General features: G+C 37.6%; 1 protein-coding gene across 2 annotated transcripts in view; it reads right to left on the bottom strand.

The window, feature by feature from the left end:
- TPK1 (thiamin pyrophosphokinase 1) overlaps nucleotides 1-14278 on the bottom strand; it is a 384318-nt gene that overhangs the window by 83432 nt on the left and 286608 nt on the right. For both annotated transcript variants that reach the window (XM_033192495.1, XM_033192496.1), the window contains one exon: nucleotides 11908-12019. In XM_033192495.1, coding sequence (XP_033048386.1) covers nucleotides 11908-12019 — 112 coding nt within the window. The remainder of the gene's footprint in view (nucleotides 1-11907; nucleotides 12020-14278) is intronic.

The following is a 14278-nucleotide window of genomic DNA, read 5'->3' as shown; positions in this document are numbered from 1 at the left end:
GTACAGATTATTTTATCACCTTGGTAATAAACATGGCCCCTGATAGGTATTTTTTCTGATCCTCTCCCTAATCCTACCCTGAAGTGGGCCCCAGTGTCTACTGTTCCACTCCACTCTTTGTGTTCACGTATTCTCATTGTTTAGCTCTCACTTATAAGTGAGAATACTTGGTGTGTTATTTGGTTTTCTGTTCCTACATTAGTTTGCTCCATCCACGTTAATGCAAAGGACATGATCTCATTCTTCTTAATGGTTGCATAGTGCTCCATGGTTTATATGTACCACATTTTCTTTTTTCTTTTTCTTTTTTTTTAACTTTTCTTTTAGGTTTAGGGGTACATATGAAGGTTACATAGGTAAACACATGTCATGGGGGTTTGTTTTACATATTATTTCATTACTCAAGTACCAAGCCCAGTACATAATAGCTATCTTTTCTGCTCTCTCCCACTTCCCACCCTCCCCTCTCAAGTAGACATCAGTGTTTGTTGTTTCCTTCTTTGTGTTCATAAGTTCTCCTCATTTAGCTCCCACTTTTAAGTGAGAATATGTGGTATTTGGTTTTCAGTTCCTGTGTTAGTTTGCTAAGGATAATAGTCTCCAGCTCCATCCATGTTCCCACAAAAGACATGATCTTGTTCTTTTTTATGGCTGCATAGTATTCCAGTGTGTATTTATCACATTTTCTTTATCCAGTCTACTGTTGATGGGCATTTAGGTTGATTCCATGTCTTTGCTATTGTGAATAGTGCTGAAATGAACATATGCATGTGTCTTTATGACAGAAATATTTTTATTATTTTGGGTATATACTCAAAAGTAAGATTACTGGGTCAAATGGTAATTCTGTTTTAAATTCTCTGAGGAATTTCCACACTGCTTTCCACAATGGCTGAACTAATTTACACTTCCTCAGCAGAGTATAAAGCACTCCCTTTTTTCTGTGACCTTGCCAGCATCTTTTATTTTTTGACTTTTTAATAATAGTCATTCTGACTGGTGTAAGATGGTATCTCACTGTGGTTTTGATTTGCATTTCTCTAATGATTAGTGGTGTTCTGCATTTTTTTCATATGCTTGTTGGCCACATGTATACCTTCTCTCAAAAAGTGTTGGATCATGTCCTTTGTCTACTTTTTAACAAGGTTGTTTGTATTTTGCTGGGAATACAACTAACCAGGGAGGTGAAAGATCTCTACAATGAGAATTACAAAACATTGCTCAAAGAAATCAGAGATGACACAAACAAATGGAAAAAGATTCCATGCTCATAAATAGGAAGAATCAATATTGTTAAAATGGCCATACTGTCTTAAGCAATTTAGAGATTCAATGCTATTCCTATTGAACTACCAATGATTCTTCACAGAAATAGAAAACACTATTTTGAAGTTCATATGGAACCAAACAAATAGCCTGAATAGCCAAGGCATTCTTAAGCAAAATGAACGAAGCTGGAGGCATCATCTGACTTCAAGCTATGCTACAAGGGTACAGTAACCAAAACAGCGTGGTACTGGTACAAAAGCAGACACATAGACCAAAGGAACAGAACAGAGAGCCCAGAAGTAATACCACACACCAATAATCATCTGATCTTCAGCAAAGCTGAAAAAAACAAGCAATGGGGAAAAGACTCCCTATTCAACACATGGTGCTGGCATAGCTGGCTAGCCATATGTAGAAGATTGAAACTGGACCCCTTCCTTACACTATATACAAAAATCAACTCAAGACGGAGGATAGACTTAAATGTAAAACCTAAAACTATAAAAATCCTGGGGATAACCTGAGAAATACCATTCTGGACATAGAATCCAGCAAAGATTTCATGACGAAGACACTAAAAGCAATTGCAGCAAAACCAAAAATTGACAAACGGGACCTAATGAAACGAAAGAGCTTCTGCAGAGTAAAAGAAACTATCAAGACAGTAAACAACCTACAGAATGGGAGAAAATATTGGCAAACTATGCATCTGACAAAGGTCTAATATACAGAGTCTATAAATAACTTAATTTTCTATTTGATTTGAGCTATCAAATTTCATCAGTTCTAACATGGATATTTTCCTATATCTCTGCAATTATAATTAGTATATTTTTTCTTAGGATACATAAAACACTATGTATCTTACTATCAATGGCATCGTAAATGTGATAAAATGCAATCATTTCACCAACTCGTTAACTCGAGAAAAGGGTTTTGGGGGTGAAAGACCTCAGCTAGCATCTATTTTAGGAAGGACCAGAGGGGAAAAGATTGCTAACTTGATTGTCACCTTTGATCTGTAACGCATCTTTCTTTTTCTGGAAAAATGTTAACATATTTAATTCAATTCAGAGTAAGTTATTGATTATAGATGACTTACACTATGAAAGACATCGTCCTTGACTCAGACAAGAAATACTGATGTCACGGTTTCAGAGTGTCTTTTTAAAGCACTGGTCTGGAAAATCAATAATTAATACAATAACAAAGACATTTAAAAACACAAAACATCTCACCCATTAGTGGCACTAGCTCACAAGAGGTTATCACCTAAGTGGGAATAGCTGTAGCTGTACTATGACAACTGCCTACAGTCACTTTGTGAGTTACAGTGGAGTGAGAATTAAGAGCATTTCTCACTGAAAATGCATTATTAACAAGTGTAATTTTACAGATGCATGAACTGTTCCCTTGTTAGGCTGGCACTTAAACATTTTCATAAAAAACTCCTGCAGAAAACCATGGTACCTTTATATGCTTATTACAGCTTTTTTATGTTCACAGAGATGAAAAATCTTTTCAAACTGTTTTCTCATAATTTCTCTCTTTCAAAACTCTTTCCCCTAGGTTAAAAGAGCTGAGTCTCTTTTAGTCAATGCTGAGAAATTATTTCTTTGTCATTTACTTGTGTATTTCTTTGAAAAAAAAAAACATAAAAGAAAGAACAATGAATACATAATTTCAATCTCAATATGAGTGCTATATAAAGGGGCCTGGGCAAACGGAAGGCAACTCCATTTAATATTTTCCTTAGGCAAAAGTGTAGAAAAGTTAGAAGTTTTGTCCCTCAGAATTTCACTTTTCTTGCCATTACTTTCCATTCTGTGCCATTATCTTCTCTTTCGTATCACCTTTGCTTTCCCATCTAGTTACCTTCCTCCTATCTTCTCTTTATCCCAAGTTCATCTTTTATCCCAAATTTACATTGTCTTTATTCCAAATTAAAATTTTTTAAACATCAACTTGTTTTATGTAAGTCCTTCACTTACTAATTAGAAACAAAGATAAATAGTATTGAAGACTTGATTTCAAATTTTGAGTGCAATAATCCATAATTATGTAAATTTAGGCCAACTAGAGATTTTAATTACTATTTCCATATCTGAAAAATACAGAAAATCCAACCTGTCACACAGACCTATTGTAATATTTAAAAGACTTTTTTAAAATGTGAAATATCATATGAACATTAATATTACAATTCTGATTATTGTTCTCATCCTTTGTGAAAAGTCGAAAACTTCTGGAAATACCACAAACCCACACATAGAGTATACTGCCACTTGACTGTATAGGTATTACGTGGAATATCAACCTAAATACACCCTGCTAAATTCACCAGGATTATCTAGAAAGGAAATCCAACTGTGAGCTATTAACACCCATTAACACAAATATATAAGTCAGATTAAGTAGCTATCTCCTGGCAGGAGATTTTGAAAGACTGGGGTAGTTTTAGTAAATTATTGAAGAGGATCTTTGTTCTGGGAATAGAGTATGGAATGTGGCTGAGTAGGGAGACAAGAGAATGGGGAGGATGAAGCCAGTGTGCTAGGTTCTGAAAAATATCCAAAAAGGGGCAGGATTCTAGGGTTAATGATTAGGATGAGCAATGGCTCTACCTGGAACTTCAAAAATCAGAGTAAGTCTGAAATTCAGATTTCCCAAAGGTGAGAATATGAGTGTTGGAATGTTTACAATAATGATTTGTATTTATATGTTTCCATGAGTCAAAAGTTTGAGTAGAGTCACTTCAAAATATAATTGTGGCCTCTGAAAAACCTTGCCAGAGCCTTTGTTGTTAACTTTTGCCTTTCAGAGGGTTCCCTCTTGCTACACTTGTCCTACTCAAGCAACCTCAACTAGGAGATGTGGAAGGTTTCCATTCTGGCCATATGGTAGCCCATATATCATGAAATTCTCCTGATACCAGACTCTTAGACATAATACCTAATTTATTATAAATGTTCCGTAACTAACATGCTAAGCTCACAAGAAAATGAACTCTTCAGTGATCTAAAATTGAAGGAAAACAGGGCACCTGCACAGATAATGTTGCCTTCTTTCCTTAACTAAGATGCCTTTCTTTTCAGATACATGTCAATCAAGAATCAAGATGTTGGTCCTCGACAAAGTAAGAGTTAGGACTGAGGTTCTATATAAATTCAGTGCTACATCTTTAATAGAAGGGTAGACTTCTGTCTTAGTCTATATGGGTTACTCTAATAAAATACCATAAACTAGATAGCTTACAAATATCAGAAATTTATTGCTCACAGTTCTAGAGGTTAAGAATTACAAGATCAAGGCATCATGGATTTGGCATCTGGAGAGGGTCCATTGCCTGGTTTACAGATGGTGCCTTCTTACTGAGTGGTGAAAGAGGCAAGTGTCTCTCTCAGGCCTCTTTTACAAGGGCATTAATCCCATTCATGAGGGTTCATGATTAGTCACCTCCCAATGTCTCCACTTCCTGATAACATCACATTGATGATTAAGTTTCAACATACGAATTGGGGGGAGGGGGACATAAACCTTCAGACCATAGCGACTAGGAAATAACTGGTCCGCCAGAAAAGGTTCAGAATAAGGGAACACTTCTCTATCAGCCTGGGCTTTCACAGTGGTAAAAACTAAAAAAGACACCTCAATTCCTTGTCGTTTTAATTAACACGGAAAGCGTCTTCAGGAAAACCTTATACCGAGATAGCTAAGTGTTCCAGGATTCGTTATACCTCAGGGCACTGGCAGAAGCAACTTAAAATCTCATGTCAAAGAACATGCTTAACCTAAGCTTCTACATATTTCTACAGGGGGGAAAAAAAAAAGACAACCAAATATATAAAACACAGGATAAAGTGTCTATCATGAGTGAGAATAAAGGAAATATTTAAAAACAGCAGTATTATCAAAAAGTCAAAATTAACAGATGCTGGTGAGACTGAAGAGAAAAGGAACACATGGCCGGGCGCGGTGGCTCAAGCCTGTAATCCCAGCACTTTGGGAGGCCAAGGCGGGCGGATCACGAGGTCAGGAGATCGAGACCATCCTGGCTAACAAGGCGAAACCCCGTCTCTACTAAAAATACAAAAAATTAGCCGGGCGTGGTGGCGGGCGCCTGTAGTCCCAGCTACTCGGAGGCTGAGGCGGGAGAATGGCATGAACCCGGGAGGCAGAGCTTACAGTGAGCCGAGATCGCGCCACTGCACTCCAGCCTGGGTGACACGGCGAGACTCCGTCTCAAAAAAAAAAAAAAAGGAACACATACACTGCTGGTGGGAATGGAAATTAGTTCAGCCATGGTGGAAACCAGTTTAGTGATTTTTCAGAGAACTCAAAGCAGAATTACCATTTGACCCAGCAATCCCATTATTGCACATATACCCAAAGAAATAGAAATCATTCTACCATAAAGAACATGTACATGTATGTTCATCACAGCGCTAGCCACAATAGCAAAGACACTGAATCAACCTAAATCCTCATCAACAGTAGAATGGATAAATAACATGTGGTACATATACACCATGGAATATCACGCAGCCATAAAAAGAACAAGATCATGCCCTTTGCAGCAACACAGATGGAGTTGGAGGCCATTCTCTTAAGTGAACTAACACAAAAACAGAAAACCAAATACTACATGTTCTCCCTTATAAGTGGCAGCGAAATGTTGAGTACATATAGACACAAAGAAGGGAACAACAGACACCAATGTCTAGTTGAGGGTGGAGGGTAAGGATTGAAAAATTACCTATTGGGTACTATGCTTATTACCTGGGTGGTAAAATAATCTGTATATAAAACCCCCATGACATGCAATATACCTGCATAGCAAACGTGCACATGTATCTCTGAACCTAAAAGTTAAAAATAATTGGAAAAAGAAAATTTGAGACTCCCTCTCAAAAAATAAGAAGAGAAAAGGAAAAATAGCAGAATTAGGTCAAAAAAAGAGATGAAGAAACTAGAATGCTCAAATACCATACTGTATTCTACCACATATAAGATACCATTTATTATAATAGGCCCCAATTTTTAAATATCTAAAAAAACTCCTATCAATTAAATTAGGACATTTTTAACAATCTAATAGATTAAATAATTCATCTCAATTTCTAGTACTCTAAAAATCTGCTTACGTATTTAAAAATTAAATACATAATTAAAATACTGGCACAAAACAAGATGTGCTCTTAAATTTCTTGAGATAAAAAAAGAGTGAAAAATAAAATCTATGAAATTCAAAACACAATCATTAAATGGCAGATTAGAAATAGCCAAAGACAGAAAAAGTGAAAAGAAAGATGAAAAAAAAGAAAGAAAAAAAAAACTTAGAATGCACAAAGAATAAACAAGGAAGAGGGATGATGAGGGTTAAAACGTTTACTAAATGTTCTACATTCACTAAGACGTTCGAGGAGAAAAGAATAGAAAAAAATGGAGGGGAAGCAATCAAAGAAGGTAAACGGCTAAGAACTTTCGGAATTGATGAACTATGCCAATTATCAGATTAAATAAAAAGCAACTAGAACAAAAGAAAGGTTACATGTAAACATATTGTAAAACTTTAGAATACCAAAGCAAAACATAAGGTCTAGGAACATTTGACAGATTATAAACAAATCAGAATTAATTTCATTGATTGTAGATTTTTCAACAGAAACAACAGCAATCCATATGAATATGGCTGAAAGACAATGAAAATAAATTTTTTATGATACACATAGATAAAATGTTCAAGATGATGAATGAAGCAAAGGCATTTTTTGACAGAAGAGCAGACGGCTAGCCATTCTCTTCTTCCTTACTGATGGAACCTCAGTTTTGTTTGGAGTGACAATGTAGTTGGATAAAAAATTGCACATGTAGCCTCCCTTGAAGCTAGGGTGACTATTTTTTACAGTTCTGGCCACTGAGGCAAAAGATGAGACACAGGAAGGGTTTCTGAGAATGCCATGAATCTCTGATGTCGCTGATGCCTCTGATTCCTGTTACAGACCCTTCCTGCTCCCTTCCCTTTCCTCTCTTCTGATGCCTACTAGGCAGAGTACAGCTGGAGTTGCAACAGACATCTCAGATTTTGAGGCAAAGGCTGAGGAAACAGTAGAACCCTTGCCCCATAGGTACTTACCTCTGCACTTTGTTACATGAGGAAACCAACAAAAAGGCTTTTTTTTAAGCCACCATTTTAGTCCATTATAATAACTTAATTCTATTTGTTACAGACTGCAGAAGAAAATTTGATTATTGTTAGAAATACGATTGTGTATAGAAAACCAAGTGACTCTATAGTCACATTTTCAGATACAATAAATGTTCATCAATATATTCATATTAAAAGACACAAAAATGAATTATGCGTCTATGTATCACCAACAAACAGAAAATGTAATTTATTAAAAGTAGAATTTGTACCAGGGACACGAAATATAGGGTTTATAGAAATAAACCTTATAAAAATGCATAGGATGTTTGTAGAGAAAATTATAAAATTATTGAAAGGAATTTAAAGGTTCTAAGTAAATAGAGAGCTAAACTAAATTTGTGGATGGGAAGACCCAATTTCATGTAGAAATTTTCTTCCCCAATTAATCTAGACATTAAATGTAATTGCAGTAAAAATTAGAATTGTGTCAGAGAGGCACTTGTCAAGTTACTTCTAAAATTTATAAAGAAGAGCAGGCCAGGTGTGGTGACTCATGCCTGTAATCCCAGCACTTTGGGAGGATAAGGTGGGTGAATCACAAGGTCAGTAGTTCCAGACAAGCCTGGCCAACCTGCTGAAACCCTGTCTCTACTAAGAATGAAAAAAAAAAAAAAAAAATTAGCTGGGTGTAGTGGCAGGTGTCTGTAATCCCAGGAGGCCGAGGCAGGATAACCGCTTGAACCCAGGAGGCAGAGGTTGCAGTGAGCTAAAATTGTGCCATTGCACTCCAGCCCAGGTGACAGTGTGAGACTCCGTGTCAAAAACAAACAAAAACAAACAAGAGCAAAAAGCCAGGAATAGAGTGACAATTTTGAAGAACAAGGTCTGAGGACTCAACTTAGCACATTTCAATATTTATTATAAAGCTATAGTAATGAAGGCAGTGTGGCTCCAGCACAGGAAGAAGTATGTAAGCCAAAGGAACAAAACACATCTAAGAAACATACCCATACATATGAACACCTGTGCTACATACACTGCAAATCACTGGAGAAAGGATTAATAAATGATGTGAGGGCAATTCATTATCTTTAAAAAACTAGATCCTTATCTCATATCATATACAAAAATCAATTTCAGGTGAAAGAAAAGACCTAAACACGAAACTTAAAACTTAAATGAGAGTATCTTTATGACCATGGCGAATAGAAAGGTGACTTACACAAAAATGACAAATCTGCTAAATTTTGACTACATTTAACTCGATAAACTCTGTTTATATAAAAACACCACAAACAAACTGAAAAGTCAAAGTACAGCCAGGAAAAAGTCTTTAGAACTTCTACGAATTAACATCCCAACGGAAAACTAGGCAAAAGACAGTAGCAATTCACAGAATAAGAAACCAGCATGAATAATAACTACAAAAAGATGCTTAGCCTTATCAGCAGAGACCACAAAAACATATCATTTACACTCATCAGGTTGGCAAAAATGATTACGTTTGATAATAGCAAGAATTGCTGAGGAATAGGAGCAGGGGAATTTCTATGTATTCCTGGGCTGAGTGCGCACTGGTACAACCACTGTGCAGAGCAATATGTGTATTTCATAAAGGTGAAGATGTGATTATCTATGACACAGCTATTTTACTCCCAACTGTATATATCCCAGAGAAACTCTTATGCAAGACACAAGTCAAAGAATATTCATAGCATATTGCTATGAAATAAAAGACTGTAAATATAGGCAGCTCCAGTAATAATATTTGAAAAGGTTCACTCCTCGGTGATCGGTACCTAGGTATCATTCATACAATTGTTTTTAATGTTAGAATGGCATGTGGAATACTGCAAACTGGTAACAGATAAATCCAACTACTTTTAGAACTTCTGGCATCATGTACTTAAGAGTGGGTGGAGACAGGTAGAGATCAAGCCGCGGGGCCACACCTGAGGACCTTGACAAGTTTCTTCACAAAAACTTGCTTACTCCCATTAACTCAAGTGAGCTGCCCTTGACTAAATGTCTGCATACTCTTTCTCTTTCTGCAAGCCCACCTTCACCCTGTCCCTTTGCAGCCATGACTGATAAAATAACCCTGACCTCAGGGCTCTGCTTTCACACACAACAGCACTGAGGAAGGCAGGGACCCTCTCTGTGAATGAAATCTACCCACTTTTCTTCAAGTCAACATGATGTCACATTTATGTTTATTAACTTTTAATGAGGCAATATTACCTATCAGAAGACCCCATGAATTAGTGCTTTTACAACAGGTAATTGATGAAACACTTTGTGTTTCAACTTTATTGCTTTGCATATTCCATGAAGTTTTTTTTTTTTATTTTTATGAAGTTGTAGAAGAAATAATTACTTCAAAAGTCAAAGTGTTGTGTAACTATATAAATAAGTAATGGCATATTATATGTAGGTTGGATCAAAAGTTATCTCAGGAAGGTTAAGAGCCCTGTCCTCATCATGCTAAAGGCCCCCTTACCAGAGAAAGTCTTACACAGAACTAGGATGTGTGATATGATTTGACTGCAGGTACCCACCCAAATATCATGGTGAACTGTAATTCCCAATGTTGGTGGAGGAACCTGGTGGGAGGTGACTGAATCATGGGGGCGGGCTTCCCCCTTGCTGTTCTCATGGTAGTGAATGACTTCTCATGAGATTTGATGGTTTAAAAGTCTGTGGCACATCCCTCATCGCTCTCATTCTCTCTTGCTGCCATGTGAAGAAGGTGCCTGCTTCCCTTTCACCTTCCACCATGATTGTAAGTTTCCTGAGGCCTCCTGGTCATGCTTCCTGGTAAGCCTGCATAACTGTGAGTCAGTTAAACCTCTTTTCTTCATAAATTACCTAGTCTCAGGTAGTTCTTTATAGCAATGTGAGAATGGACTAATACAATGTGCATATTGCTGTGGGAAGTACAGGATCAAAGAACATTCTAAAGATCCCAGAAGAATCATGTCTAATGTATGACTCTTTTTTATTACTGTAAGATAAAGGAAGCTGGGGCACCTGCTCCTAGTGCCAACGTTCCTCTTTGCTCAGTGCTCCTTTGTCATGGTGCCAGCCCTGAAAAGTGTGATTACACCTAGATCCAGCAGGAAGTTCACCACTGTCTAGATTGGGTGCCCTTGGAAATAATGAGAACTATAAAAAATAAAACAGTTATTTGGGACCAGAATGTTTTCAAAAAAGCTTCCAATGAGAGCTCATGTCAATTTCAGCTAAACAGCTTCAAAGCCTGTCACATATTTCTGTGCACTGGAGGAGGAGATGTGTTCTCACAGTCCTTTCAAATTCTGATGAGCTCTCTAGACATTTGTTTCCAAATATCTCTAGTTTTTCCTAATTGTTTCAGCAGTGGCTCATAGAAAGGTCTTTTTACAAGTCTTTGTGTTTCAAAATATTTATTTCTTGGAAAAAGATTTATTTTCTTGTGGGACTCTAAGTGCTTTACTTGTTAGAAAAGAATGACATAGTTCCATATTTTACTTGTACAACTTTGCCATACTGGTCAATCAGGAGATGTTTCCTTTGACATTCAATCAGAGCTCTTTGACTAAATTATTGCTATTCTTAGAAAGATTAGAGTTGATTCATTTCACAATGACTGATGGTTCCTTTCGGAATCAGTATTTATCTCATGAACAGGACCCCCTTACTTTTTAATATTTTTCGCTCGGTTTTAGTACTACTAGGACCTAATACAGTTCACAATTACTGGAAAACATTTTAAGATTTAATAAGAGCAGCAAATCTTATGTCAGAGATTTGACTACGAAAAGAACTTGATGCTTCTCTAGGAAAGTAAAGTAGGATTTTCAAATACACAAAATCGTGAAGAAGCCTGGGCAAAGAGTTCTTTGATATGACACCAAAAGTACGATCCACAAAAGAAAAAACATAGACTTCATTAACATCTGTTAATTTAGTTAATTAAATTTCAGAAAGTGAAAATACATGCTAAGGGCTAAAAAATGTTTGCAAGTCACACACCTGGGTAAAAGACTTGTATCTAAAATACATAAAGGACTCTTGTAACTCAATGTAAAAATAGCCAATTAAAATATGGGTAAAAGAGCTGAATAGACATTTCTCCAATGAAGATATATGAATGTTCCATAAGCACAAGAAAAGATGCTTGACATAGTCATCAGAGAAATGTAAATGAAAACCCCAATGAGATGCCACCTTCACATGCTCTAGGATGGCTATAAACCAGCAAACAGATAATACCAAGTGTTGAGAATGTGGAGAAAGTGGAACACTCTTACACTGCACATAGTAAAATGGTTCGGTCACACTGGAAGGTAATCTGGCCGTTCCTCAATAGGTTAAACATAGAGTTATCATAAGACCCAGCAATTCCTCCTAGGTATAGACCACAGAGACATTAAAAAAAAAAAAAAAAAAAGAAACAGAGAAAAAAAGAAAAAAACATCATTCCTTTATGGAAAGGTTCTACTTACGGAGGTTCCACTTGAGGCCTGTGGTTGTAACCTGCGTACAAGGCTGTCCAACAGGAATAAGGCCGCACCAATTACCCTCCATTCCGGTGTCTACATGCAATCTGTGCTTTCCCTGAAGGAGAGAAGAAATGATCATTAAGAAGGGGAAAAGAGAAGGGATGTTAATGTGCACTGAAGACCAGCAGGATGCGTCTATGACCCTCACATGGCTTATCATACTTAACCCTCACAAAAAAGGTTCGCAATATGTGCTGAATAATTCTAGGAACTTTCACCCTACTTAATCCTAACAACAACTTTACAAAGTATCTGATATCTTATTGTTAATTATGTCTCACCTATGAAAAAACTGGAGCTTGCAGAGATAACATAGGACCACACAGATAAGGATTCCTACCTACACCTACCAATTCCAGAGACCAAACTAGCAGCAACGGGACCGCGGGTTTGAAGCCTATCCTAAATGCAAGATGCCACACAAGAGAAACATGCATAGAGAGCTGCTTCTCAGCAGCCATTACAATGTATTCTGCTTTTTTTTTTTTAATTTTTTTTCAAGATGGGGAGTCTCACTCCCAGGTGAGTGAGACTCACTCATCATCTTGCCCAGGCTGGAGTGCAAGGGTGCGATCTCGGCTCACTGCAACCTCTGCCGCCAGGATTCAAGCAATTCTCCTGCCTCCTGAGTAGCTGGGACCACGGGCGGGCACCACCACACCCAGCTAATTTTTATATTTTTAGTAGAGATGGGATTTCACCACATTGGCCAGGCTGGTCTCGAACTCCTGACCTCAAGTGATCCACCTGCCTCGGCCTCCCAAAGTGCTGGGATTGCAGGCGTGAGCCACGACTCCTGCCCTTGCTTTTTTTTTTTTAAAAAAAAAAAAAAGTTTTTATTTTCTTTTAGGTAAGAGCTGCCTTTATTCCTTTGTATAGAATTTCCCCCCAAGTTGATTTATATTGAACAGCTTGCCACACAAATTTGAGATTTGTTTCTTTCTACCATTCTCCATTATATAAATAATTCTCTCTGAAGATAGATATACTAAACATAATACCAATGACCATCCCTCGATGCCAAACCTAGCACACTTTTAAAACAAATGCTCAAAAAAAAAAAAAAAAAATGCTCAAAGAGGTAACAAAACCTTCTTTCTAATAGAAGGAGTTGATGAGGCCAGGAGCGGTGGCTCACACCTGTAATCCTAACACTTTGGAAGGTCAAGGTGGGCAGATCACCTGAGGTCAGGAGTTCAAGACCAGCCTGGCCAACATGGTGAAACCCTGTCTCTATAAAAATACAAAACTTAGCTGGGTGTGATGGAGGGTGCCTGTAATCCAAGCTACTCGGGAGACTGTGGTGGAAGAATTGCTTGAACCCGGGAGGCAGAGGTTGCAGTGAACCGAGATCGTGCCATTGCACTCCAGCCTGGGCGACAGAGCAATACTCTGTCTCAAAAAAAAAAAAAAAGGAGCTGATGAGACAGATGTTTTAGAAATTCGGATTTCCTTAGTATTACATTGGCTTCAGCAGAGAAGGAACAGGAATTGGTGATGACTTATCATACAGGTGGATCGCCACCCAGTTTCCTGTTGAAGGGCAGTACTCTTAGGGTTCCCATCAGAAAACACAGCAATTTCAGAAGGGTTATAGGTAACCTGTAGCATTCTGGACATTGAGTGGCAGAGAGTGGAGGGCTCAAGAGGGCACCAGCAGAACAAGGAAAGGAAGGTACACCTTGTCCAGATCTCTATACTTCTGCGTCTGATAACAGTGTTTCTGACAATGAGACCTGTTGTTAGAATGCGGCTTCTCCATCACTTATCAAAGAGGAATTCCTGTGTTCTTGGGCTGTCTTCTTTTCAGTGTGTTACAGTGAGTTCTTGTCTCTTAATTGACGACTTTCTTTCCTTGGTTTGTGGCCTGCTTAATGGTTTGGCGGTGCCTAGCTGAATATGTTAGCATGTTTGGTGCTCCTAGGTGACTTCCATTAAGAATGGCGAAGCAAAGAAGGAAGTGTTTTTCAACTTGTGATATTAGCTCCCTAAGAGAATATTCTTCAACTTGTATCATATAATGCAAAGGAAACAGCACATATACATGTTAAGTTTTATTCTCCCAGGGAGAGGAGGGCTGTTATAAAATCCAATGATTTAAATGACACAGTAGTAAGCATGCTATATATACATTGCCTTCCTCATTATTTTAAGAATCAACAGACCTTAAAATTGTCAGTCTGGGAATAAACTCATTTGTGGACTTGAGAAGTCACAGATAGGCCTTAGCCCACAATCAATTAACCACGTTTTCTCTTGTTCCAGAAAGGTGCTTAGCCATATGTGAATGGTCTTTGTGTTTATAAACATGCGA

Source organism: Trachypithecus francoisi, unplaced genomic scaffold (assembly GCF_009764315.1).
Source record: "Trachypithecus francoisi isolate TF-2019V2 unplaced genomic scaffold, Tfra_2.0 Lachesis_group4, whole genome shotgun sequence".
Lineage (NCBI taxonomy): Eukaryota > Metazoa > Chordata > Mammalia > Primates > Cercopithecidae > Trachypithecus > Trachypithecus francoisi.
This window is presented reverse-complemented; position numbering and strand designations above follow the sequence as displayed.